General features: G+C 40.1%; 1 protein-coding gene across 1 annotated transcript; it reads right to left on the bottom strand.

The window, feature by feature from the left end:
- Positions 1–1460: 1460 nt before the first annotated feature.
- LOC120730877 (actin-related protein 3-like) lies at positions 1461–19855 on the bottom strand. Its single transcript, XM_040027444.1, has 12 exons — positions 19643–19855; positions 12021–12076; positions 11738–11862; positions 11208–11318; positions 10900–10995; positions 10083–10190; positions 8561–8704; positions 7173–7346; positions 6466–6558; positions 5326–5451; positions 3747–3830; positions 1461–2411 (listed from the first exon to the last, which is right to left on the bottom strand). Exons 1-12 carry the CDS (start codon positions 19684–19686, stop codon positions 2316–2318), a joined length of 1257 nt encoding a protein of 418 aa, XP_039883378.1. The 5' UTR covers positions 19687–19855; the 3' UTR covers positions 1461–2315.
- Between the last annotated feature and the right edge of the window lie 4768 nt (positions 19856–24623).

Genomic DNA, 24623 nt, shown 5'->3' with positions numbered 1-24623 from the left:
AGGCTTTAAGGTGCTGGCCTTCGAAACATTTCTGGTAAATGTCGCCCCCTGGTGGTGACTGTAAGTTTTACTTAGTTTGTGCAGAGGGTAAATACAACAAACACCTTTAAGATGTTCTTTTAAAATGAATAATTGAAATAAAATCTTTTGCTTTTTACTTTTACTTTTTAAATGTATTTACTGAAAGTTATCTTCTCGTCATCAGGTATTGATAAATGTGTGCAGTGGGCTGCTGAGGCAGGTGTGTGATTTTTTTTATTTTTTATAATCATCATGATCATCATGAAAGAAAAAGGCAAAGAGTTACTTGGGTGTCCATCTTGTGGACTGATGAGGGATGTTGCACACAATCAATTTTTGATGCCGTTTCAGCGACTCCGTAATCCCTCTGCATACCCCCGGCAGGGGGCTCGTTGCCCTGTTGGGAATTCTTGCTGTGCAGGTCTGCAGGAGGCCAGAGTCTATTCCACCTAAAATTGGCTGATAGGAAGGACGTGTCAGTAGTCAATCTTGGAGGCAGCAGACTGCCACTGACAGACATTAACCACGTGTCACGTTTTATAAACTGCTGCAGCTTCCTCATCACGCGCCGCTCTGTGGGATTCGTGCTTGGAACAACTGCCGAGTGAACCTGACTTTTTCTGCCAAAGGAAGTTTTGAAGGTCAGAAGTTCAGAGCGTTTTTTTTAAGGATATTTTCTGGGGTGTGATTTACTGAACTTTCTATTTCCTGACGTTTGATGGTAATAAAACCCTCAGAATCTGAGGTGGTTTGTTCTTATCATGAGAGTCATTACTTCTTATAGGCCTCAAAATGGAAAATCAGATCCTGGATTTTATGATCAGGTGAGGTCTTTACTTAATCTTTTGGCTTATAATAATTCCATTTCCATCTCTTTCCATCCTACCTGATGGGATGCTGCTGAACAGTCACTTTTAGGCTTTATTTTCTTCTTAAAAAAGACTTGACACTTGGTCAAAGACTGACACCATCACTGATTCTCATATTGCCGCCTTCATTAGAGGTCCAAACCCCGTGTATGCTAGGACACGGGGCATATATGTGGACTCCATTTACATATAGGGGATTTTCACATGTCACCCTCCCTAGTCCTCCCTTGCCCCCACCCCCCCACCCATGTAAGATTTTATAGATCCACCACTGGATTTAAGGAACCTCACCTAGACCATCCTGGAGCTGAGCCTGGGGAGGGGCCTGTTTGGGCCCACAGATGGAAAGCCTTGGGGGACTGTTGCTAGTTGGATTGAGCAGTGATTGAAGGCGGGTGACTAAAAGACTCCAAAACCTGAGAAGACTGTGGTCAGTCGAGGGTTTGTTTCTATTACCACTCTATTTTGACCGATCTGGGATTAAAAATAGTTTAACATAGTCACCTCTTAATCTTGAGATGGATACTTGAGCTTTACTCTAATAAGGAGTCACAAAGACGACAGCAGGGCTTAGAAACAAATTTGAGCCTTTATTGGAATGTTGCATTAAATACACAAATCCCATTCTTTTCATAATTTGGTATTTAATAATAATAAAAAAAAAAGACTTCTAGTCTAACAATACTGATCTGACAGTCATCCTTATTCAGTTTCACTTCTCTTTCCTGGAAACCTGACGTGGTCTGTGTGTGAAGAATGAGAGGGCAGACAGCGAGGACGCGGGGAATAAAAGGACGACGCCTACTCGAATTCAGTAAATACTGCGTATCAAAGCTGCACCGAGGATTAAAACAGTCTCTCGCTGGCACTGATATTCGTAACATTATTTCAACCCCTGATTTCCCCAAGTTTTACATATAAAAACTTTAGTATGAAATATAAACAAGCTCTTCCCAGGATGCAAACAGACAGGCAGATGCTGAAGCTGAAAGAAAAAAAGGACAAAAATATGTTCTAAGCGTGATCTCAGAGAGTCACCAGATCTCGCCTGGGCTCGCGTTTTATTCGCATAAATAATGTTCTGGTGTCAGGAAAATACCATCCCACCAACATCCACCAACACCGTCATCATCATCGCCACTCAACAGATCCAGAAATTGTCTTAAAATCATTTTGGCTTACAGACTGTTTTCCCTCATTATGAAAAGAACAAAAAGAAAAGAAACAAGAAAACGGAAAAACATTCACAACACGTTTTCCAGCCCGTCTGTTTGGTCTGGGCTCTTTTTTTTTTTTTTTTTCTTTCCTCCTTTTCCTGGATTCTTGCACACACCTCCACATGCCACCAAGCGCTGCCTAACATCACTGCCTCAGACCCACCCGCACCCCACCCCACCCTCCTACTGCCAGCAAAACTCCAGAAAGTTAGGACATGACTCCGAACACGGGGTTGTGGCGGCAGATGCTCGGCCCGATCTCTTCGTAGTCCTTTTTGGTGTGGCACACCTGGTAGAACTCCGGCTGAGGAAACACAAAACAGGAGCTTGTCAACATTTAAAATACTGCAAACAATCAGCGGCCAAAGATCTGAAACAGGAGGCGTGGTGGAAAACTAAACAGTTATCGCTGAAAACATGGATGAAACACGGTGCTGAACTCATGTGAAACATCCAGTAGCACAAAAACACAAAAGCTTCCAAAATGTAAAAGTAGCTTATCGTGACAAAAGTATGAGATTTTGGGGGCTTATTTCTATAACAGGGAAGTACAGAGAGTTGACAGGAAATGACACGGCGACCTGCTCAACCAGGCGAGTTATGGTACCGTCCATTCTCCTTTAACTGAAAAACCATTAGCCAACTCTATGGATGATCTTCGCAGACTGTAATAAATGACCATACTACTACTACTACTATTACATCTGCTGGAACAAACATTTCCTAAATTTGGGATGAATAAAACTGTATTTTTATTCTCTTACACAACTGGAAATCTTTATGCAAACAGAAGTGTCGCCCCCTGCTGGTCATTATAAAGAATGCTGTTGTAATAACAATATAGCAGACGTGTAATAAATACACAGAGGCTGATGGAGGACTTTACTATGTTTGGCAGAAAGATTCAAACTTTTCAGGGAGAGATCAGAGTGCAAATTATTTTAAAGTTCAAAACTCAGGTTTCACTTTACAAACCTGAAAAGTACTTCCATCTTTTACATACAGTCTGTGGCTTTATCTTAGTTTCGTTTTTCTTTAATTAACTGTTTGAGGTTTGAACTGTACGTGTGCTGGAGTGGGTTTGAATTGGAGTGTATTTATTAAAAGCACGACTCCTTTGTGATGTTTGATTTTGACTGATCGATATATTGGTTCTAAATTTAGACAAAACCGCGGGGGTAAACAGGGGTCGAGGTACAAACTCAAGATGTTTGTGATTATCCGACAAAACTTTCTTTAACTGTGAATCCTGAGACATGAAAAGGATTGTTATTCTTATCGGATTATTCGATTTTTAACATCAATTAGCCTTTGGTGAATCAGCTGTCAGACCTCCGCTCCCACTCTCGTTTCCTGCTGATAAAATTATCTGCCTCACTCACACAAATAACTCATCAAGAGACAGGGGAGGAAAAAGAATAATGAAATGTCACAACCACCCACAGCACTCACTTCCACTCAGAGGGACTAAAAGAAACGACACAATAAATGAGGGCTTAACTAAAGTGCGTGTGGCCTTAAATGCCACACGGGAGCAAAGCCGACATGCGGGTGAATCTAAAAGCAGATTTCCTTCTCCTGCAATAAAGTTTAACCACATGATGATGATGATGATGATGATAACATGAGAAATACTTACAGTTGATGCTAACATTGATCCACCAAACCACACTGCGTATCTCTGCATGTGATGAGTGATGACCTGGACATCGATCGGTTTGGGCTGCGGAGGAAACACAGAGGAAAGATTATTTCAGAAGCTGAGAGAGCTACAGAGTGAATGCAGCCAGGGGAGGACTCTGTAGTAGTGACATTACAAGAAATAGTCACTTTGATCACCACAGATTATATTTGAAACCGTGCAACCGTGCACGAACCCTGACTGACAGTTTCTCAATGTTTTCAAAATCTAAATCAGTGTTTAAGACTTTGTTTTTGGAGCTTAATAAACCAAAGAAAGTGCCGCCTTATATTCAGACCTTTATGAATTAGCCAAAGTTACTAGTACTTAAAAGTTACTATACTTAAAAGTAACTGATGCTTTACTTGTGAATATTTTCACATTTACTGGGCTTTTCTGAGCAGAACAGGAATCCATCAATAACATACGGGTGTGGTTTCTACGGTGCGTCCACCACTAATCAACCCATGTAACAAATAAACCAGGTGATGACAACATCTACATACAACCTGTGATTGCTGGTGCTCCTTAGTGTGTCAACTATATCTTAATATAAATAAATGTGGGATAACGACATCGAGCAAGTGACATCAAACTGAAACAACTTCCCAAAATCAAGGCCAAGAAGATCCTATCCTGTTTTCCTTGAATGTAATTGTAATTCCACCTTTTAATGACAAATAGCTGTGAGGGTTCACAGGAGAGGAGAAGAACAGAGTCCAGCTGAGGCGGGGTGGATGGAGAAGAGAGTCAGGAGTACCTTGTCACAGATGAGTAAAAGGAAGAGTTTGCTGATCTGATATCTCTCTAATCCTGACTCACAAAGCCTGATCCCACCAGCTGTCCAGGACGGTGCAAAATTATACTTAACAAACAAGTTTGCAACCGTGTGGCCTGGAAGGGTTTCAGTGTAAAGACGTTAAAATTTGTGACGGATCGCTCTGATACCAGCACATTTATTCACTTAAGTTTAGACTGTGGTCACGTGAGCTGGCATGACTGAAAAACTCCATTTCCAACAGCTATTGGAAAGCTTTTAGTACAGTAAGAGAACCCTGAATCAACAGTTAGGAGGTTGGTATTACTTAAATCTTAAAAGTTTGTCTGCATGTGATTTAAATAAGTGTTTAAAGAAGGTTCTGGACATTTCTGCTGAACCTGAACCTGCTCCTGCTCTACTTACGCACACCGAGGAGATTTATTCTGAGGTTCAGAACATTCTGGTCCGCCTTAAATTAGCTGCAGTCGCTGCTTGCTGCTCCTCTACCGTCTGAGGTAGATTTACAGCTGCAGGTCCGCTCGTAACGAATCACCTTTATGACCTGAGCATCTATGGAGCTATAAAAAAAAAACTGTGCCCTGCATACCTGAGCCTGAAATATTTCAAATCTTTTTAAGCCTCATTAGATTTTTATAGGGAGAAATTTGCTGTTGAAATCAGTTCATCTACTTTCAATAAACCTGTGTGCCGTTTTGTAATTCAGCTGATTGAGAACTATCGATCCGTGCCCAGTGTAAATTCATTTTTTCTGCTCACCTTGAGCTTGCCTCCGCTCAGCTCCTCACTCATCTTCAGGCGGGCATCGACCGTCCTCTTCAAGTCTCTCTGCAGACGGCGCCCAAAGTCCCTGAACATGGTGGAGCCTCCCGACAGGACGACGTTCTGTGGAAGAAAAAGGACGCCGCTATTACAGAGCTACGAAAAAAAAAAAAAAAATCACACAAACGCTTAACACCAGTGACCTGCAGCCGACCAGCGGCCTGTACGACTCTTACAAACTGAACTCAAAATGCATTAAAACCCAACAAATGATCACGTCACATGATTTTGTTTTAATAAAAGCTTTTAAAAAACAAAAAAAACATTTCAAGACTTGTGGTTCTTACTTTTTCACTCCTGTCTCTTTCAAACTAAACAAATATTCCCATGAGACCCTTAAAAAGACTGAGTAATACTGGCTTTCTAAGAGATATACCTGTACTCATGCCAATGTTGATATTTAAAGATTAAACATGGATATGGTGTTAATGAAGACGATGATCCTATAAACAGTTGCGTAACTGAACTTTTTGGAAACTCTCCACCTTAATTTACGTCATTTTGGAGCGATTTACCAAAAAGAAAACACACACATGCTGAACAAAGATGATTTTTACTAATAAAAAAATAAACATTAATCACACTGTTGCTCAATTTTCTATAAATATAAATATACAAGAAACTATTTATTGGATAATTTTTTGGCTATGATAAAATGGAGTGAAAATGTAACGTGACAGCTGTGAGTCTGCTAAAGCTGTGCCGTGCTCCTGTTACCTCGATAGTTTGGTGCCAAATGGTCGTGTTAAGTCTGTCTTTTTCCCACTATGGGGTTGGGATAATATCAAACATGTTTTATTCCATGGGCTCATGAAAACAGTCAAGCTCAGCATGGTGAACACCATCTGTTCTGTCAGCCAGTGTCATGTCCACCTGTTGTAATCTTTTTATTTTGACCTGTTTTTTTTGTTGTTGTTGTTGTTTTTTTTACCTGAACAACCCATCAAACGCACAAACAGGAGCATGTGCTTCAGTTCTCTGCCCCCCCCCAACAGCAGCATGATGTGAATAAGTCTTACAAAATTGCAGATTTTTTCCACTCTTTGAGATGTTTGGTCTTCATGCGTGTCAGCTCACCTTATAGAGAGGACGCCTGACATCGATGGGGCAGTTCTGGATGACCTCGTCCACCACCTCGGAGATGGGCTGGGTGAAGTCCGGGTTGGCAAACTAGGAGGAAGAAACAAGGTCGACATGTCATCGGGTGCAGCGTGGAGGTAGATACTAAATGTAGCCATCAAACAGCAAAGTATAAAACAAAGATGTGCAGTTAATTACCACGGGTGGTTCACTGAGGTAACAGCAGAGCCACCTAATCAGCATTTATGAGCAGCAAAAAACATTCACAAGCCACCCTAATGCAGCCATAACAAAATATCAGAGCTTTGTGCATGCCTAATAATGTCGTGGGACTGGGGGCGTGTGTTCATTTGTTTAATTTTTGGGCTCTTTAATAGTTTATCCAGCAGAACACCTCAGACTTGTTTCTTTACAGTCCTGCAAGTTTGCAGCAGAGCAGCATAACAGCAGGACACACACTGGTTTCCCCACAGCTTTGTGTGTCAAACTAGCTGCTTACTAACTTGCAAAGTAAAGTAAACAAACTCACAAATTCCCTTTCTTTAATTTAACATCTAACTTTAACATTTTGTCTTTAAGTGCATGTGTAAACAATCCTGATAAACTCCTATATTGACACCACAATTTCCCACATGTCTCAGCACCCAATTGCGACAAACAGCAGGTCAAATTTGCGTTTCATGATTTGCACGGCACAGACAGACCTCTGGGTGGAAGAAGATCTCGGGTCCCAGGAAGCGCTCGTAGCCCACGTCGATGGTGAACTCCTTCTTGCTAATTGCGTTGATGCCGGTGTACTGCTTGATCCACTTGGAGCCGTCCGTGTCGTACTTCTGGAACTCTTTGACTAGATCCGGGCACACGTAGCTGAACCGCTCCTGGTGGTCAGAGCAACAGGAAAAAGTTGTGTTATATCAGGTCACAGAAAGCAGAATCTGCCAACTTAATCATCGCGGCTCTATTTGTGTCACAGCTTCTATTATCATGGGTTGTAATGCCGGAGTGATAGGGACATTAGGCACCGACACATTTGAATCGTGCAGCACTAACAGCGCCCCATACTCATTATTTTGATTTGCAGGGACTGGGGTACACGGTGCCAGCACACCAGGAGGCACCAGAATTAACATTTCCAGACACGATAGGCAATATGCACGACAGACAGTGCTAATGTTAATTATTTCAATTCACTTCATTTCTTGTTTTCTGTTTCGGGGTAATGAAGAATGGCCCCTGACATCCAGAACAAAGTCCTGGATAACAAGCTGTTTAATAAACATGGAGGAAACATGGAGAAATGGGGCAAATCAAGAAAATATAGTGACTGACAGAGGGAGGAAAAATAAAAGAAAGAGCATTAACATAAAAGTCACGTCAATCCGTGACCGGGAAAGTTGGAAAATTAATTGGAGGAAAAAATAATGAATTCTTGAGACACGAATTTAGCTGCAAAAAACAGAGAAAATATTGAAGTGTGCCGTCTGTGTCCCACAAGGAATCGTCTCAGGCTGAGTTTCAGGGAAACTGTGTGTGAAGGACGCCTGCTGCATGAGACAGACTGATGGCGCCACCTGCTGTCGCTGTGAGATAAATGCAGTGCAGTCCCACTTTGTTCCCTGATTTAAAAAAATAATTCAGCGGAGTCCGGTGCTGTCACTGCAGCAAACGGAGCTCGAGTGCCCCGGCTCTTTTTCAGCTGAAGCATTTTAATCTAAGGAGTGAAATTAGTCTCATACTGCTGTTTTTGTTTTTTTTTTAAACAGCGTTCAGCTTCTGTTGTGCACAGAAACAGAAAATTGCCGATCCTTTTACACTAAAACACAATATTGCATTTGAATGCTGCAGTTTGTCTTTGTTGTAGCTATTCAGCAGTATGACAATGATATTTCAATGACTGTCAGTAGAACATTCTTCAATAACATTATCACCACACTGAGCGTGGTGTTGTGTGTGAGAGCAAAGAGAGAGCGAGGGGATGCTTTCAGCCTCTACAGCCACAGGAGACCAACATGTTGCATGCCACTGCTGACACATTGAATAACTATAATAACAGCCTCCCCCGCAGAGGCGGCGGTGGGAGCTGGAGCTGTACCTTCACTGCCTTGGCCGTCTCCAGCGACTGCTCCGGCGGGATGCCGATCTCTCTCTCCCTCAGGAGCTGCTGGGTGAAGTAGGTGATGTCTCGCCCTGCGATGGGAATGTGCTTTATACAGCTGCCAATTACATAACCTTCAGCCTAAGAGAAAGGGACAGGTGGAGAAAGAAAGACAGAGGATGTCATACAATCTGCAACCAAACAGAGATTCCAGCGGCTAAAGCTGGATGTGTTTTTCCATCACATCTGCGAGGCCCCACGGAGACGTGAGCGTGCTCAGCAGACTCGCTGATTCAGCCTCAGAACGAATTCTGCAAGCACATTTCCTCAAACTGAGTAATTTCTTCCAGCCTCCGAGACACTCTGCCCTACTTTTTAAAATCGGCACTATCCGGTTACTCAGCAAAATGGAAAAATATATAAACACTGCACACGGTCTATAAGACTTCAAAGAAACATACACTGCTGCTCTGCATCACAGGTAAATGAAAGCCATCTGTTTTTATTAACAGTTACAAATGACCATAATGAAAACAGCAATCAATTAAAACGCTGTAGAAATAATTGATTAAAATTAGCACAGGAGCATTTTTTAATGAACAAAAACAGTGTACTTGCTTCCTGTACACATGACATTAAACTCCATTTAACTCCTAAAGCACACACTAGAAAACATTTGGTTTGGTTAGTCATTGAACCAGGAAGTAGATGCATGTGAGTGGTTAGTTTCTCCAAAGGTTTAAAAACGCATTTACGAAACTGTTTGCTTTTTTAAGATATCAGATTAAATTCTGGACTTTTGTTTTCTGATTTATATTAGAAACTCGACATCTCACATCTCATATACACATCAAGATGGATCGTTTCAATAAAAGAGGTTCTGCAATAAGGTAGTAGTGCACACTGAAGGCAGAAAGGGGAAAAAACAGTTAAGAAGCCTGGTGAAAAGAGGAAAACAGGGAAAAGCTACGAGGAAATGCAAAAAAATATGTTTCATTTTCACATAAACAGTAAATTACAGAACAAAAAAAATGATAAAAGGTACATTTATAAGAAAAGAGCAGAGCTTTCAGGCACGACTTCAGTAATGAAAGCCACATGTCGAAACACACCAATCACATAAACTCGGTCTATAAACAAAAGTGTTGCTGGTTCTTCGTGCACATTGGAAGTTATACTAGAACTCTGCTCTGTTTCCATTTTACCTTCACTGAGCAAAAAAGAAACACCAGACCCTCCACTGCTCGATTTATAAATGTTTTTTAAATGATTGTCTTTACTTCAAATGAACTGAGGTGGGTAAACAGATCAGAAATGACGCGTCTCATTTCTGAATCAGAAATGTTTTAATTTTAAACTTTCAAACCATCACTTTCATTTCATGTTTCACAAAACATTTCTCGGTTGTCTTGTCGATGCTTTCCCTCTGAAACTTTCTATTTTCTTCTAATGAACAGAAAACAAAAATAAGTGCAGCTCAGGGATGAGTGTCCTTCAATGGCGTGATCTGTATACTCACCACAGGGATGACGTGGGTGACGCCGTCTCCGCTGTCGATGACGGTACCCGTCAGCGTCCTCTCCCCGACCTGTCTGGATGTCCAGGAGGCAGCTAGAGCGAGCACAGCCTGTCGCGCACACATACACACGGGAATGTCACACACTTCACAGTATGTTCACACTTCAGCAATGCTAGTGATCGTGACACACTGCTGTGAACTAAACATGGTCACATGATCACATGATATGATATCAAAACAGACATGCTATAACTGAACCTTTCAAATTCCTCCATATACAATCATATTCTGTTCACATACGGAGGCTCGTTTGTGTCTTTATAATAGAACATACAAAACAAACGCTACATTAAAAGTATTTTAAGTAAAATACATTTCAGAATCTCAAGTTTTGCTTTATGTTGAACTGAATCTCACACTGAGATATCAGTATCAGTATGGGCGCGTCACACAGGAACAGATACCTGCTAATTAGTGCAAATAAAACTCCAGAATTTCACTCAGTAATCTGAAGCGCAGACTTTTTGTACGGCCTGTTAGTACAATTAACCCCACAGCGGCCTTTTTGTTGATGAATAACATCATTAAAAATGTTCCAAATGGTTCCAACAGCACACAGAGGCCAACTAGCTGACAGCTACCAGCTAGAGCCACCTGCCCTATAAAGTTTCCAGGACCCTATTATTGCAAACTTTACACTCCTATATAAAGTTACCCCCTGTGCAGTTGAATTAATTCTAGTCTTCACTGCAAAATAAAGACACAAACATGCCTCCACAGTTAAACAAACTAGAGCTCTAGGGTAAGGGAGCCTGACCTGCACAGCGATGTAGAGCCCCGGTACGTTGAAGGACTCGAACATGATCTCGGCAGTGTACTCTCGGTTTTCTGGTGTGTTCAGTGGAGGCTCCGTCTGCAAACACAGGATGTGGTACAGTTAGACTCAAGTCTGGACCTAACAGTAAAACTCTGCAGATCAAAAACACTAACACAGATCTACAAATACTCAAACATATTCACGGCAGAGCATTAAATTCATTTATCTTTATCTTTCTAAGAAGTGACTGTTGCAGTTAAACTGAATGTTTAACATCACTGGAGAGGCCCTGTGTTTAAGACTCTTACCAACAGGAAGTAGTGGTCCTCAGGTTCGGCCCTCAGGTACTTAAAGATGATCTGCTCCATGAAGCGCTCCATTAGATCCCAGTCCTCCACAATGCCGTGACGGATGGGCCACTGTTGCAACAAAGCTCAGTTTAATGAGTGACATTAGTGACTTTACAGAAACCTATTCTGGGAAGCTAAAGATGGCAGCTCTCCTTCCTCAGCCTCCAAACACTCAACAGCTGAACCCTCAGCAAAGTCACAGACCATCCACTAAATTTAGATACTCCTACAGTCTCATCTATCCCACTTTTTAGCTCTGGGAGTCCAGCTCAGCCTGCAGTTCTCACAAATTAAAAATAGAAAGGAGCGCTGCCTGAGTCTGCCTCTTCACAAGCTGTTAGTCTGTCTCGGGTACAGAGAAACATCTACACGATGCACCCCAAAACCAAGTAGCCCAGCTTGAGCCTTGATAAAATATCCAATCTCTCCTTGTTTAGATGAAATTCACATCGACCGGGATTCTCTGCATTCCTCTAAAGGTCTCGTACCTTAGTGGAATACGTGGGTTTGTCTATGGCTTCATCTCCGATGTAGAAGTCCAAATCATCCACCCCCTTCATCATCCTACGCTGGGCCTGGTCCCCGACCTTGGCCGACTCTTTGATGGCGATACCTGACGAGAAAAGAGAGAATTAAACAGAGAAAGAAAATAAACTGATAAAATCTGGTGTATTTTATGACTAAAGACATTAGAAAAGTGGAATAATGTCAAACATTTGCAGAGGCCCGTTGGCGGAATTGGTTTAAATACGTAGGATGCAAAATACTCACATGATGGAATGATGAACTGTGGCTCTGTGTTCCCTGCATACCCCAGTTTGGTGTAACTGCAACAGACAACAATCAGTTTCACTACAGGGAAACAGGCTGCACGTCGTGGACATCGAGTCTGTTGGAACTGCATTTGTATGCGAGGCCTTTTTCCTTCAGTAAAGATTATTTCTGGCCCTATCGTTTTGATCAATGGCGTCACTGTCCCTCAGGCGCACTGGGTGGGTGCCAAAAGCAGCAGCGACTCTGGGGATTGCTAATGGGAGCCCCCTGAAAGAGCCATTCATGCTGTATTGGTCAACTATGTTCGTCTATGTTTGTCAAGGAAATCAAGCGTCTTTCATATAACTCGGGCAGCTGCATTTGCAGCGTTGCTGCAGTACAAGAGAATCTGTAAGCATGATAAATGACTTAAGATGTTTAAGATTTAAGAATGGCTGATCCTGAGAGAGCACACCTTCAGATTTAACATCAAAGAACTGAGTTTACAACCGTCTCTCCTCTGTTTGAACAATGTTTCGCAGGCACATGTGAACCAGATGTGATCCCGACTCAGGGCTCCTGTACTTCCTGCACACAAGGCCCGAGGGACCGATAGAGGACCCTGCTGACGAATGCCAGAGCACCGCGGGCAAAACAAACCACATCCTGGTCACAACAGTGGCTGCTTTGAATTCATCTTTGCAAAACGAGGAGCCGGAAGGACATCAGCAGTATCTCAAAGACGCTGAAGTTATGGCACAACAAATGTGCTAAAAATACGACTCAAATACCAACTTTAAAGACAAGATTCATATGAGGCTGCTCGCTTTTGATCTTCTTCATAAGAAATCAGGAACAAATATTATTAAAATATAAAAAATATTTAAATGTAAATAAACATTTAACTAAATGCTAATCAGATGATACCCACCTATATTTACCTACGAGACCAGTTTACATTAATAAATTAGTTTAACTACAGGCACCTTTTACAGACATAATGGCCTAATTTTCTACATCTAAACACCATCGCTAATCATACTGACTCTGGATGGCATGACCTTGGAATCCAGCAATACTGTGAGGAATCTTTTAGTCATTTTGGACCAGTATATGTTCTTCAATGTGTAGATTAATTAAAAATGTAGGACTGCTTTCTTTCATTTGATGATTATTGTTAGAAAAATTAGAAACATCCCCGTCTCAGAGTGATGTTGAAAAATTAGTTTATGTACTTTTTACTTCTAGACTGGAATTCATTCATTCAAACTCTTAAAGACCTCACAGTATCTTATTATCGTAACAGAGCATTTCTCTCTCAGACTGCTGTCTTACTTCTACAGTTTCCAAAAGTAAAATGGGAACTTGCTAAAACAGCCTGAAGCTTATGGCTGCCCCTCTCTGAGCCTGGTTCTATCTGAGGTTTTGTGCTCTTCGTGAAGTTCATCCTCCCCACAGTCACCAGAAGCTACTCACAGCCGATCATCTGATTGTACCGTCTATACCTTACAATATAAAACACCTTTAAGCAACTGTTGTTCTGAACTATGGCTATAAAAATAAAAATTGAACTGTGAACAAAATATGTTCAATGATGTCATCACTTCTCCTCCCATATTTTCTAAATTTTTTCACCTACAGATGAATTCATTAGATTTGTTTGACCTCAAGCTGCTGTAATATTTCACTGAAACTCCTTAAAAATGAGACGATGAACCTCAGGAGATTTATCCAGGAACAAACATCTATTTAGAATATTTACCCTGCAAGACAGTTATGATGGCTTTTGAGTTTCCTTTCCAATCACAGGTTTCTTTTTCCTGCACAGCACCTTCTGATGCACAGGAAACGCTGCAGTTTGTGTAGAGTAAATACAGACAGGAAGCAGAGATGTACGATTAAGAAGAAACCGGCTGGGATGGTGAACATAGAAATTTTATAAAAAATAAAATAAAAAAAAACCCGCTTTTAACCGCTTGTTTTGTCTGATCTCATTGCCAAAGCCTGTGAGAAAACATCAGCTTTTACATAAAAATAACTAAATCGTCCTGATAACTTGTGAAAAATGTGCAAGAAAAATGTAAAAAATAAAAATCCCCGTTAGAAAGCCCACATGTTCTGCAGATCTACGCATGTCTGTGTAGCTGGGAGACAAAAAGGGAAACTCTGCTTCACAGCTAGGCAGATGTGCTCCACCATCTGATTTATGTTTCTGGGGTCAAATAAAGTTAAAGTCCTCTGACAGCAAGAGGTACGAGCTGACAGGCAAGAGTGAAAACACCACCCAGTTCTCTCTTTTCCGCTTCAGCTCAACAACTTTTGGTTATACGGTAAAATCTTATCTGGCATCTTCACACTTTATCTGTACAGCACATTGAAATATTAACAGAGCTCTGGCCAGCACAGATTTTTATTTGTTTTAAGGTGCAGCCAGAAAAAACAGCACAGCAGAAACTCGGAGGGAAACCCACCAAACCTGTGCTCCTGGAGCCTGGAGACCTACTGTATGATGTCACCATGTCTGCCGTGTCTCTTTTTACTGAATTGTCAGATGAGACTCAGCAGACTCAATATTTTTACTTAACATGAGCTCAGATTTTTGTACTTTAGACACTCACAGCGACAAACTGAGGCAGAGTTATTAAGAGACCATGCAGCTTATCGCATGAATTTTGGTTTAGTCAAAGTTATTTTAAGCCACACAGATAACTGCACCCACCAGCCACAGCATTAAAACCACAGCCTGAAACTGAGGGCTGCTCTGCAGACAGCTTCACCTGCACCAACACCACACAAAGCTAGCAACGAGTTTCTCGGCTGGTGGAGCCCAAACAGAGAAGAAGTGTGAACAGGCGCGGTGAACGCACAGTTTCTTTCTTCGTGATGAAATGTAAGTGTGGTGCTTTCAGTTTGTTTTACATCCTAAATGGCTCCTTTCACAAAAAAAATTAATTAATTAAAAAAAAAAAAAAAAAAAAAAAACATAACAATGAATGAAAATTTCAAAATATATTTTTTGCCTTTATTGCATTGTGAAAGTTTATCTCCAAGTCAAAAACAGTGACGTGAGTCTGTGGGAAATCACCTCATGTGAGCTATGACCTCAGTGAATTTGAATCTATAAATAGGATGTTTGCGTTGTAAATTAGAATCATCAGGGTCACAAAGGATGATAAAGCAGGATTTGATTTACCGTGTCGTTGTGAGTGAGCAGCATCCCTCTGGACCTCAGTCAGGCCAAGAAAGAGCAGCAGAAACGCTCATGGAAAGCACTGCTGACATATGAGTGACTGTGAATCAGGCAGCAATGTATCCCATAGCTGCTATGACATCACCCACTGACATCCCGTTACGCAAACTTGAGCTAAGCAGTTTCGTCGTCACCATCTTGGTGTTTTAACATTGGACATGACGTCACAACAGTCACTAGTCAGGCAAGTGTTTACAGAGGTCTTCAGACTTTTCTAGGACTGGAAGTCCTTTTGCAAACACATTTCTCGCCCCCTAGTGGCCATTAAAAAGTGATCGTTTAAGATACCTGGAAGCTAGGTTCATCTTTTCCAGAGTGTATGCTTCAGACAGCGAGAGGAGAAGGCAAACGGTCTTCAGCAATGCAGTAAATTTGAATATCATTCATTACTTTTTGTGTGCTTACAGTGATAATATTTAACTGACACAAAATCCCAAGGGTCGCCATTTGGAAAGCACTGGAGCTGTTTGTCTCTGAGGAAACCTTAAAGATTTATGCTGCTTGATTAAGGAAAAGAGTGAGCTGACAAAAGTTGCCATAAAAAATGTTGTGCAACTTAATTTCCTTCATCAGTGCGTAATTAGTCACATTCATGTTGTTAAAGTCACAGCTACAGAGTTATTAATGATGATGATCTGACACATGCTACAAGTGATGGCTTCAAACTTTGAATGGTAAACAGACTCTGTTAATACTGCATTTCTCTAGTTTTTCAAGCACTCAAAGCACTTTATGATACGAGTAACACTCACACAAACATTATTCTGCGACACAAAGAGCTGTTTAAAACTAAAAGTGTGTGAATAAACACTAGAAAACTAAACTTCTGAGAAAAATGAGAACCAATAAAACCACTAACCTGATCCACCTCCTAAACCTCAACTTCCCATTTATTTAAAGAAAATAAACTTTCAAAATTTCATCACAAAAATGACCACGATTCAGGGTTTTATTGCCTTGGACACAGCTAAAAATGAAAAACCCTGTGCTGGCAATCGTAAACACTAACAGCTGTATCACATGTGTAACAACAACAGTCCTCTGAAAACCTTCATTCCACAGAGCCGTCCTAGCTTGCCTACTTTGACCTGCCCAGACACGCTTTTAAATTAAAAAAAAAAAAAAAAAAAAAAAAAAAAAAAAAAAAAAAAAAAAAAAGCACGTCACCCAGCACGACAGCGGACACATCGTTGCACAGGACAACACGAGCTGCAGGTTTCATGCTGCCTTTAGCTAAATTATCCTTTATTTTCATTGGAAAACACAGTTTTTAAGTCCAGCATGAGCTTTATTTATGACACCGCTGAACTCATGACAGGAGACCCCCACAGGTTGCTTCAGACAGAAGACTCCACCCAAACTTCAGCTGCAACACCTGCGATTGTTTTTTAAGGAAGCTTTGGTGTCCAAAAAAACCAAAAAACAAGTATGACTGTGACTGAGCTTCTTTCAGTCTAATCTGATAACATCATCTTGGCCACTCAGAGGCCTGATGATGTGTAAAAGGATGTGAAGCGGTCACTGTATTAGTCAGAGGCAGCTGCTGAGCCCCATCAGAGCTGTAAAACATCTGCCCACAGCTGGCACTGTGTGCTTCCGCCGCAAAGTTTCTACTTGGAAAAATAGAAAACTCTTCTTTCTTCTGGTCAGAGGTTTGCATGGGTATAAAAGTGGAACGTGAGGGTTATTATGAAGCCGTCTGCTCGCTGAGGAGAAATTAGCTCACAGATTTCGCTGCAGTAGATTGGTTAACAACCTGAGGGGATAGGCAGGCTGCTGATACGAGCTGTATGCACTGTGACGAGTTCAAGCCTCCACATGCAAGCAATGCATGGCACGTTTAGCCCAGATTAACAGAGCAAGCACACCTATCACACCGGCAGCACCTTTTAGCCAGGGCTGCAGGTAGTTAGGATAAAAAACACCTCCCTCTGTTTGTTACTGTTCACGTTCTTGCAGCGTTTGAGCCTCTGAAAATGGCTGCACAGTCAATTTTAATATTTCAAACAAGCCATTACATAAAGCTGCACTCCTATCACGACTCAGTTGGTGCATTTTGAATGCCCTGTGGTGCCCACCAAAGATCTTTTAACCTTTCACCAGTTTGTAATCATTTTCTTTTCACATTTAGATTCATTTTGTTCATCAAATGACCAGAAACATTAGATCAACTGTTCTTGTGTGTATAATCACACACACAAGATGCTTCCAACAACCAAAACCTTCGCCTCAGAAAACCATCCTAATTTCTTTTTTTATTTTCCCCCCTAAACACTTTTGTGTATTTTTTCTATCACCTTTAACTGTAAACCTGCAGCATGTCCCAAACAGGAATATTAAAGAACATCTGCCCTTAAATGCATCATGCAGCATTTATGAAGCAGCATTATGGAAATGATGTCAGCTTTAATGTTGTAAACATGTTTTTAGGGCACAAAAAAAGCAAAGGTTTAAAAATATAATTCACAGAAAGACTTTTTAACGCCTTCCTTCCTCATTCATAAAAAAAGAAAACAGTCCTGCTCATCTTTACAACTCATCGCGTGGTTCAATCATTAAAAACAATCCTTTCATTTATAGTTTTTGCAGCGTGTGAAAGGGGCAGCAGTTCCAAGGGAGTTAATGCAATAATTTCTTCAGATTTGTAGAACTTTCAGCACATCCTGACTGCTTCATTTCACATGAACTGGAGTGGCAACAGTAACAACGTTTTTAATAAAAACTTTCTCCAAAGTGTCCTTTCAGGGTGGCCATGCACATGAGTATGACTTCAGCTTGAGTAAAAAGGCTACATTTTTCTCACAGTCTTGGTGATTTTCCTTCTGTGAAGAGCCAGCATTTATTTGGTGGATGTCAACATTTTTTTTAAAGCAGGAAAAAACCCTGAAGTTGTTTTACTGTCCAAATACTTATGGACTGACCTCATTTCCCCCCCCAAAGTCCCCAAAAGGGAACAGTACAGCTGAACAATATCTTTCAGAATCATCCCTTTCCAAAACTTCAGCTAATTGTTAACATTTTATTTTATTTCCAATTACCTATGAGCCTGGAAAATGACAAAACATTCTCATATCCCACAAGACTAAAATAAATTTGACCATGTTTCAATACTGACTCTAACTCTTTCCTTCCTCCTTCATAGAAAAGGAAACGGCATTTTTCAAATGTCATGCATGGTTTAATGCATCATCTAACAGAAAGTCTGCACCCAAAATTAGGCTGTTGACACCTAACACAGCATTTCCATTAAAACCACGCATACAAAATCATTTCCATCATGGCAGTGTTGAGCTACAAATTCATAAAAAAAACTGTGTTGTTGTCCAAATATTTATAGACATGGCTGTAATACTTAGATAGCATGTGAGAAAAATCTGTTAGCTTCAACCAAATTAAAAAATAAATAAATAAATCAGAGAGTGATTGCAGGATAGGGGAGAAAGGTGTGTTTTGTTCTGTTGTAGCTAGTTATTGTGTAAAGTAAAAATGACAGTGATTTGGTGGTGATTAAAATACGTTCAGAATTTGCAAATTAATGATTCATCTCATAATTGATGACAGACTGCTCTCCTCTACATAACCTGGCTTTATAAGTTAAAAGTATCGGCATTAATATTTGCAAAGCTAGCCCTGTATTTACTTTATGGGATTGATACCAAAATTCCAAGAGCATTGCACAGCAGTACTCTGATCAATGCAAGGAGCTGCAGGAGGAGCTCAGATTGTCTTTCTCTGTTTTTTTTCCTCGGTCCTCTAACACAACATCCGATGCCAAAGTTTTAGATGTTTTTATCTGCGAGATCAAGTCGTTATGAGAAAAATCGTCGGACCGGTAAAAGAGGCGAAATTAGAGAAGTTAATAAAAAAAAAAACACGCTCGGATGCCGAGAGACGACCATATATGGACTAAAAAACGTGAATGAGGAAGTGTAGGCTGTGTAGGAAGTAGTACCGCGCATGCTCAATCCCAAATTAGTGAGCAAAGAGATTTATGAATTACACTCGTTTTTACAATCTTTTTTTTTTAAAAAGTGGGAGCAAACACAAGCAAAGGAAATTTTATCTTATTAGCATCAGATATTATCATGAGAGCGGAGGTGCAGATTTTCCAGCTCCAGATGAATGAGGGGAACCCTTCCTGCCTCAGGTCTGCACCAGAAAACACCACCTGAGCGGCAGGAAGGAGAACCAGAACAGGAAGGCGTTTAAACTAACCCTGAAGCTCCCGATAATAAGCAGTAATAAGTCGCTGTTAGCATGTTCGCTCGCTGCCCAGCTGTGAGTGTACACAGACACACACCCATGGCTGCTGCCCCTGCTGACACTGACAGCCCCCTCAGCCCCCGGGCTGCCCGTCTGCCTGCACGGCGGTCCGAACTAAACAGCTTACCCTGTGCCGCAGTCGACAACACACGCCGGTAACCGTCCAGCCATCTCTGCCCCCCGGGTCTCTGGCGCGCTACGAAACCGTTAAGATATGATGGAAAGCTGGCTGTGTCGGCTGGAGGATCTGGCTGGCCGTCCACAGGCGGAACCCTAAGCCCCGCACACTGCCGTTTTCCACTTCCGCACTCGGCTTCTGGCAGGCAGGGAGAGGCAAGATGGCGGAGGCCGGGCAGAGCGACGCAGGCAGGGACGCGGAGCTGTCAATCACCGAGATAGGGCGGGGCCACAGTGTGGCGGACCAAAAGTGCCAAAATCAATCAGCAATCAATCAAAAAAAAAATAAAATAAAATAAATGAATTATGTTTAAGGGAATTTTAAAAATAAAATTGCGAGTAACAAATGAAAACTAATATTTCTATGAACCTAAAATTTACTTAGTTAAAAAAGGTAAAGTTAACTTCTTTTAAGGTTTTATACATATAAATATATATAGCCAGGTTTGAAAAAGAACTGAGATTAAAGTTGCAAAAAAGCTATAAAAATCTCAAAATTAAAAGAGAAAACAAAAAACTTTTTTTTTCTCATCAATAAAAGAATATTTACTGCATCAGTTTGTCTTCATTTTATCTGAAACACACAAGGATCAAATCTCTGACTTTATTTTGGGGATATTGTCCTTAAATATAACTAAAGCTTTCACACAGGAGTCATAAATGATATGAAATAGAAATAAATACCTTGGACTGAAATATCATATTTGATTCCACCACTGAGCTTTCTTTTTTCCAAAATAGTGTGTATATAGTAAAATATCAATAATGTCACTCCTGTTACGTTTGTACCATCAAACTGAAATGAGACTAGTGTCAGCAGCTACACTAGCAAACTGTTTTACTAGCTAAACTTAGCATCATTGTTGTCTATGGGACTCAGTTCACAGTACATGATTGCCTTTAAGTGTTGCTCCACAGCTTATAAATAAAGTGTTGTTATCACATTCATAAGTGTCTCCGTCTGCATTTGCGTCCGTTTTCCTGATTCGGCCGTGACAAGTTCCTCCCAACCTCTCTCTCACACCGAGTCAGGCTCTGACTGACAAGAAGTTTAAAGTGTTGCTCGAGAATCTTCCTCCAGGATATCCACTAACCGCCCGCTCCCTCCATCACTCCGAGGACAAGGATGGCCGGGAGGCTTACGGACACTACGTCAGCGAGCCGTGGTGTCAGGTGGGCTTCTCTGTTCCTTTTTCACTTATAAAAACAAGAAAAATGAAGGAAACCAATGAACAGATGCCCAAGAAGCTGTTTAAAGTTATACATTCAGGCACAGTCGGTATAATCAAAGTCATGACTGTTTGCATAATCAGCAGGAAACACTTTGAGTCCATTCCAGCTCCTTTGGTGCAACTCAAAGTGACGACAGGTAACCTGGATACCTGCAGCTCATTCAGGTCATCCAGCTGAAGGTTTCCTGTGTCTGACATAGTGCAGCAGATCTACTCCAGCCTGATTCTTTTTTCTACGTTATCTTTAAATTCCACCAAATACTTAGATGTTATTGTTTAAGTAAAACCAGTGAGCGTACTTGAAAAAAGCGTGGTTGTTACACACGTTCTGTTACTGAACTCTTTCAATTTCTATTTCAAATGTAATAAAGCAAATGAAATGGCATAAATTGGCTTGTTTCTCTCGGCTCTTCCGGCTTCCGGCTCTTTTTAGAGAACCGGCTCTTTTGGCTCGGCTCACTAAAAAGAGCCGGATCTTTCGGCTCCTAACCGGCTCTTCAGGTTGTTTTGTTGCTTTAATTAATTTCTTATCAATAAAAATATGAAATTATGCACAAAAGGAATTACTAATGTAAAAAACATCGTGGTTTTATTTATCTATGTTTACATATAAATATATACGGTGGCCCCTCGTAAAAAAAAAAAAAAGTGCGTCGATGCGTCATCACTTTCAAAACAGACATGGCGGCAGTGAGTAGCGGCAAAATGAGTGAGGCACCCACAGTTGACTTAAATCACTCCACCCGAACACGCAGTTCTACATTATGGGGATATTTTAACAGAAAAGGAAGTGATTCAGTCGTTTGCCGGCTTTGTAAGGTGGAAATGGCCTATCATAAAAGCACGACGGCTATGCACCAGCACCTCAAACAACGGCATCCAGGAGCAGCTTCTGCAAAGGATTAAATGTTTTAAATGCTTTGTTAACTTTTCCTTAATTGTATATATGTTTGCACATTTCATTTCTTGTTAAATGCTATCTGTAATATAAGATTGTACTACTACTACAACTTTATTTTGCAATTTTTTTATTAAAAGGTGTTCAAATGAAGAAATCTGTGCTTTTCATTGAGATATATAAATTAGTAAATGTGAAATTGCTATACAAGTCAAATAATGGGGAATTAATCAAATCAAATCAAAATAGAATCAGATTGAAAAATTAATCGCTAGATTCATTGATTAGGAAAAGCCCAGCCCTAGCCCCTAGAGACAAATCATGTACAAAGCTCAACACTGCGCCTAGCATCCTGGGGTACTTCCGTTGTGTTTTGTATGTGTTTTGGAGTTTGTAGGTGTTTTGTCTCTAGGAGTCACCATAAATATACTTTTATTTATTCACTCCACATAAAATGTAATAAATAAATAATATAATACAAAAACCAACTATTTACATTTCAACTTTTAACTAATTAAATTTTCAACTTTTTCTTTTAAACAAATGTAAAGGGAAACAACACAAAACACTGCAAACCACAACACAATGAAATATAAATTAAAATATGAAAACAAAAAGAACATGCATATTCTCTGTCATATGGACCTGCATGAATAAACTTTCTGAATCCTTTATCATCTGCAACTGAAAATAGTTGTGGATGATTACTATACCTTTCTAATGTGACGTTGTTGTCCCTGGCTCTCTTTCTCTGTCTCTGTTCCTGTGCTACTGCGAGTGTAACTACCGCCCCTCCCCCCCCCTTCCCTCGCGTGCAGAGTGAAGCAGAAAAAAGTGCGAGAGAGAGAGGGTGTCGTTCACTTCAAAGAGTCGGCTCTAAGAGCCGTTTCGTTCGCAACCGACACATCACTATTTGAAAAGACCAAAAATCAATATTTCCATACTGGGACAATATTAGGACATGGAGGGATTTCCATAAATTCTGGGCTGTCACACACCCATAAAACATGTGCTCTGTTGTTTCCAAAGTTGTTTTACAAATATAACAGTTGTCTGACACAAATTTAAATCTTTCTCTTATAAATTCATTGGAGGGGTAAATATTTTTTGTATTTTTAAAATTGACTTCTTTAAGTTTGGGGGGGATTGGAAATTTCAAATATTAATATCATCAACGAGATCTCAGATTTGTTATAATCTTTAATGATGAGTGAGTGTTTTGACCTACTTTGATATAAAGTGTTAACCAAATACCTCCTCAAAAAGTTATTATTGCATTTTTCATTAACCAAGTCAAGACCATCTAGTTTAATTGTATGTAAATTTGGAGTCGGTGTATTTGAAAAATTGTTCTTTATTGTATTGACAAGGTCTGTTGGGATATTCTGTGAAACCTTTTTATAGAGCTCGAACGAGCAACTCATGTCATATTTCTCATTAAACCTGTTTAATTCAAGTATATCTCCATTTTCATCCATTATATGTGTCATAGACCAAATTTGTTTTGTCATCCATTCTTCCACAAACATAGATTTGAACATGTTGATGAAATTTGGAGAGTTTTATGGGCAGTTTAGAAATTTCAAAATCGCATACTAATAGGAATTGGATCCCCCCAACTCTGTTGGAAATAAGAGATGGTATCAAGAACCAGATCTCATTATCATTTTTTAAGAAAGATCGAGCCAATAAATCTTTAACATGCCATTCATTATTTCAAAATCTATTGCTCTTAAACCCCCCTCTTCATAGTCTTTTATCAAGTCCCTGTTACTTATATAGTGATGTTTATTTTTCTATATGAAATTAAAATTCACCTTATTGATGTCTTTTATAATCTTTGGTGGGATGGCTAGGGAATAAGCTGGATAGATTAATCTGGACAAAGATTCAACCTTGGTTAACATTATCCTGCCGAACAACGTTAAATCTCTCTGTAGCCAATGGTTTAGAGTTTATTTTGTATTTGTCAATTGTATTCTGAATATTCTTTTCTTCACTATCAGCCATGCATTTAGTTAACCAAATTCCAAGATATTTGATTTCATTTTTGACAGGTATATCGTACAAAGAAGAGTGAGAACAATTGTGGATACTCATGAGATCACATTTGTCCAGGTTCAGGCGTAGTCCAGAAGCATCAGAAAAGATCTTTATTGTATCTAAGGCCAATGGAATTTGTTCTTTATTTTTTAGAAATATTGTTGTATCATCTGAAAGCTGACTTATTATTAATTTGTGGTTATTTATGTCTAATCCTTTGATGTTTGCGTTTATGACAGTAATAGCAAGTAGTTCAGTGGCTACAATGAATAAAAGAGGTGAGATGCTGCAGCCCTGCCTGATACCTCTCTCCACCCTGAACCTGGAACATGTGCCTTCTGAAAGAGAAACACAACTATTAATATCAGTGTATAACATAGTGATCATATGCAGAAATGCATCTCCAAACCCAAAATGTTTAAATGTCTTAATAATAAAAGTGTGTTCGATAGAATCAAATGCTTTATGGAAGTCCAAGAACAACATAAAATCATCATCCTCAATTAGGTAATTGTAATCGATAAGGTCCAAAACCAAGCGGATATTATTTTGGATCAACTGTCCTTTGAGAAATCCTGATTGTGTTGGGCTAATTATTTCAGAAATACCCATTTTTAGTCTGGTTGCTAAAACTTTTGTAGTCCCTATTTAAGAGTGTTATAGGTCTTAGATTACTTAGTTTTTTCTTATCTTTTCCTGGTTTTGGAATTAATTTTATAACTCCTTCTTTCATTGTTGTCATAAGCTCCTTTTGATCA

The sequence above is a fragment of the Simochromis diagramma genome, unplaced genomic scaffold (genome assembly GCF_900408965.1).
Source record: "Simochromis diagramma unplaced genomic scaffold, fSimDia1.1 OVJJ01000343.1, whole genome shotgun sequence".
NCBI classification, from domain to species: domain Eukaryota; kingdom Metazoa; phylum Chordata; class Actinopteri; order Cichliformes; family Cichlidae; genus Simochromis; species Simochromis diagramma.
Note: the sequence above shows the minus strand (reverse complement) of the source record. Positions and strands in the feature narration are given on the sequence as shown.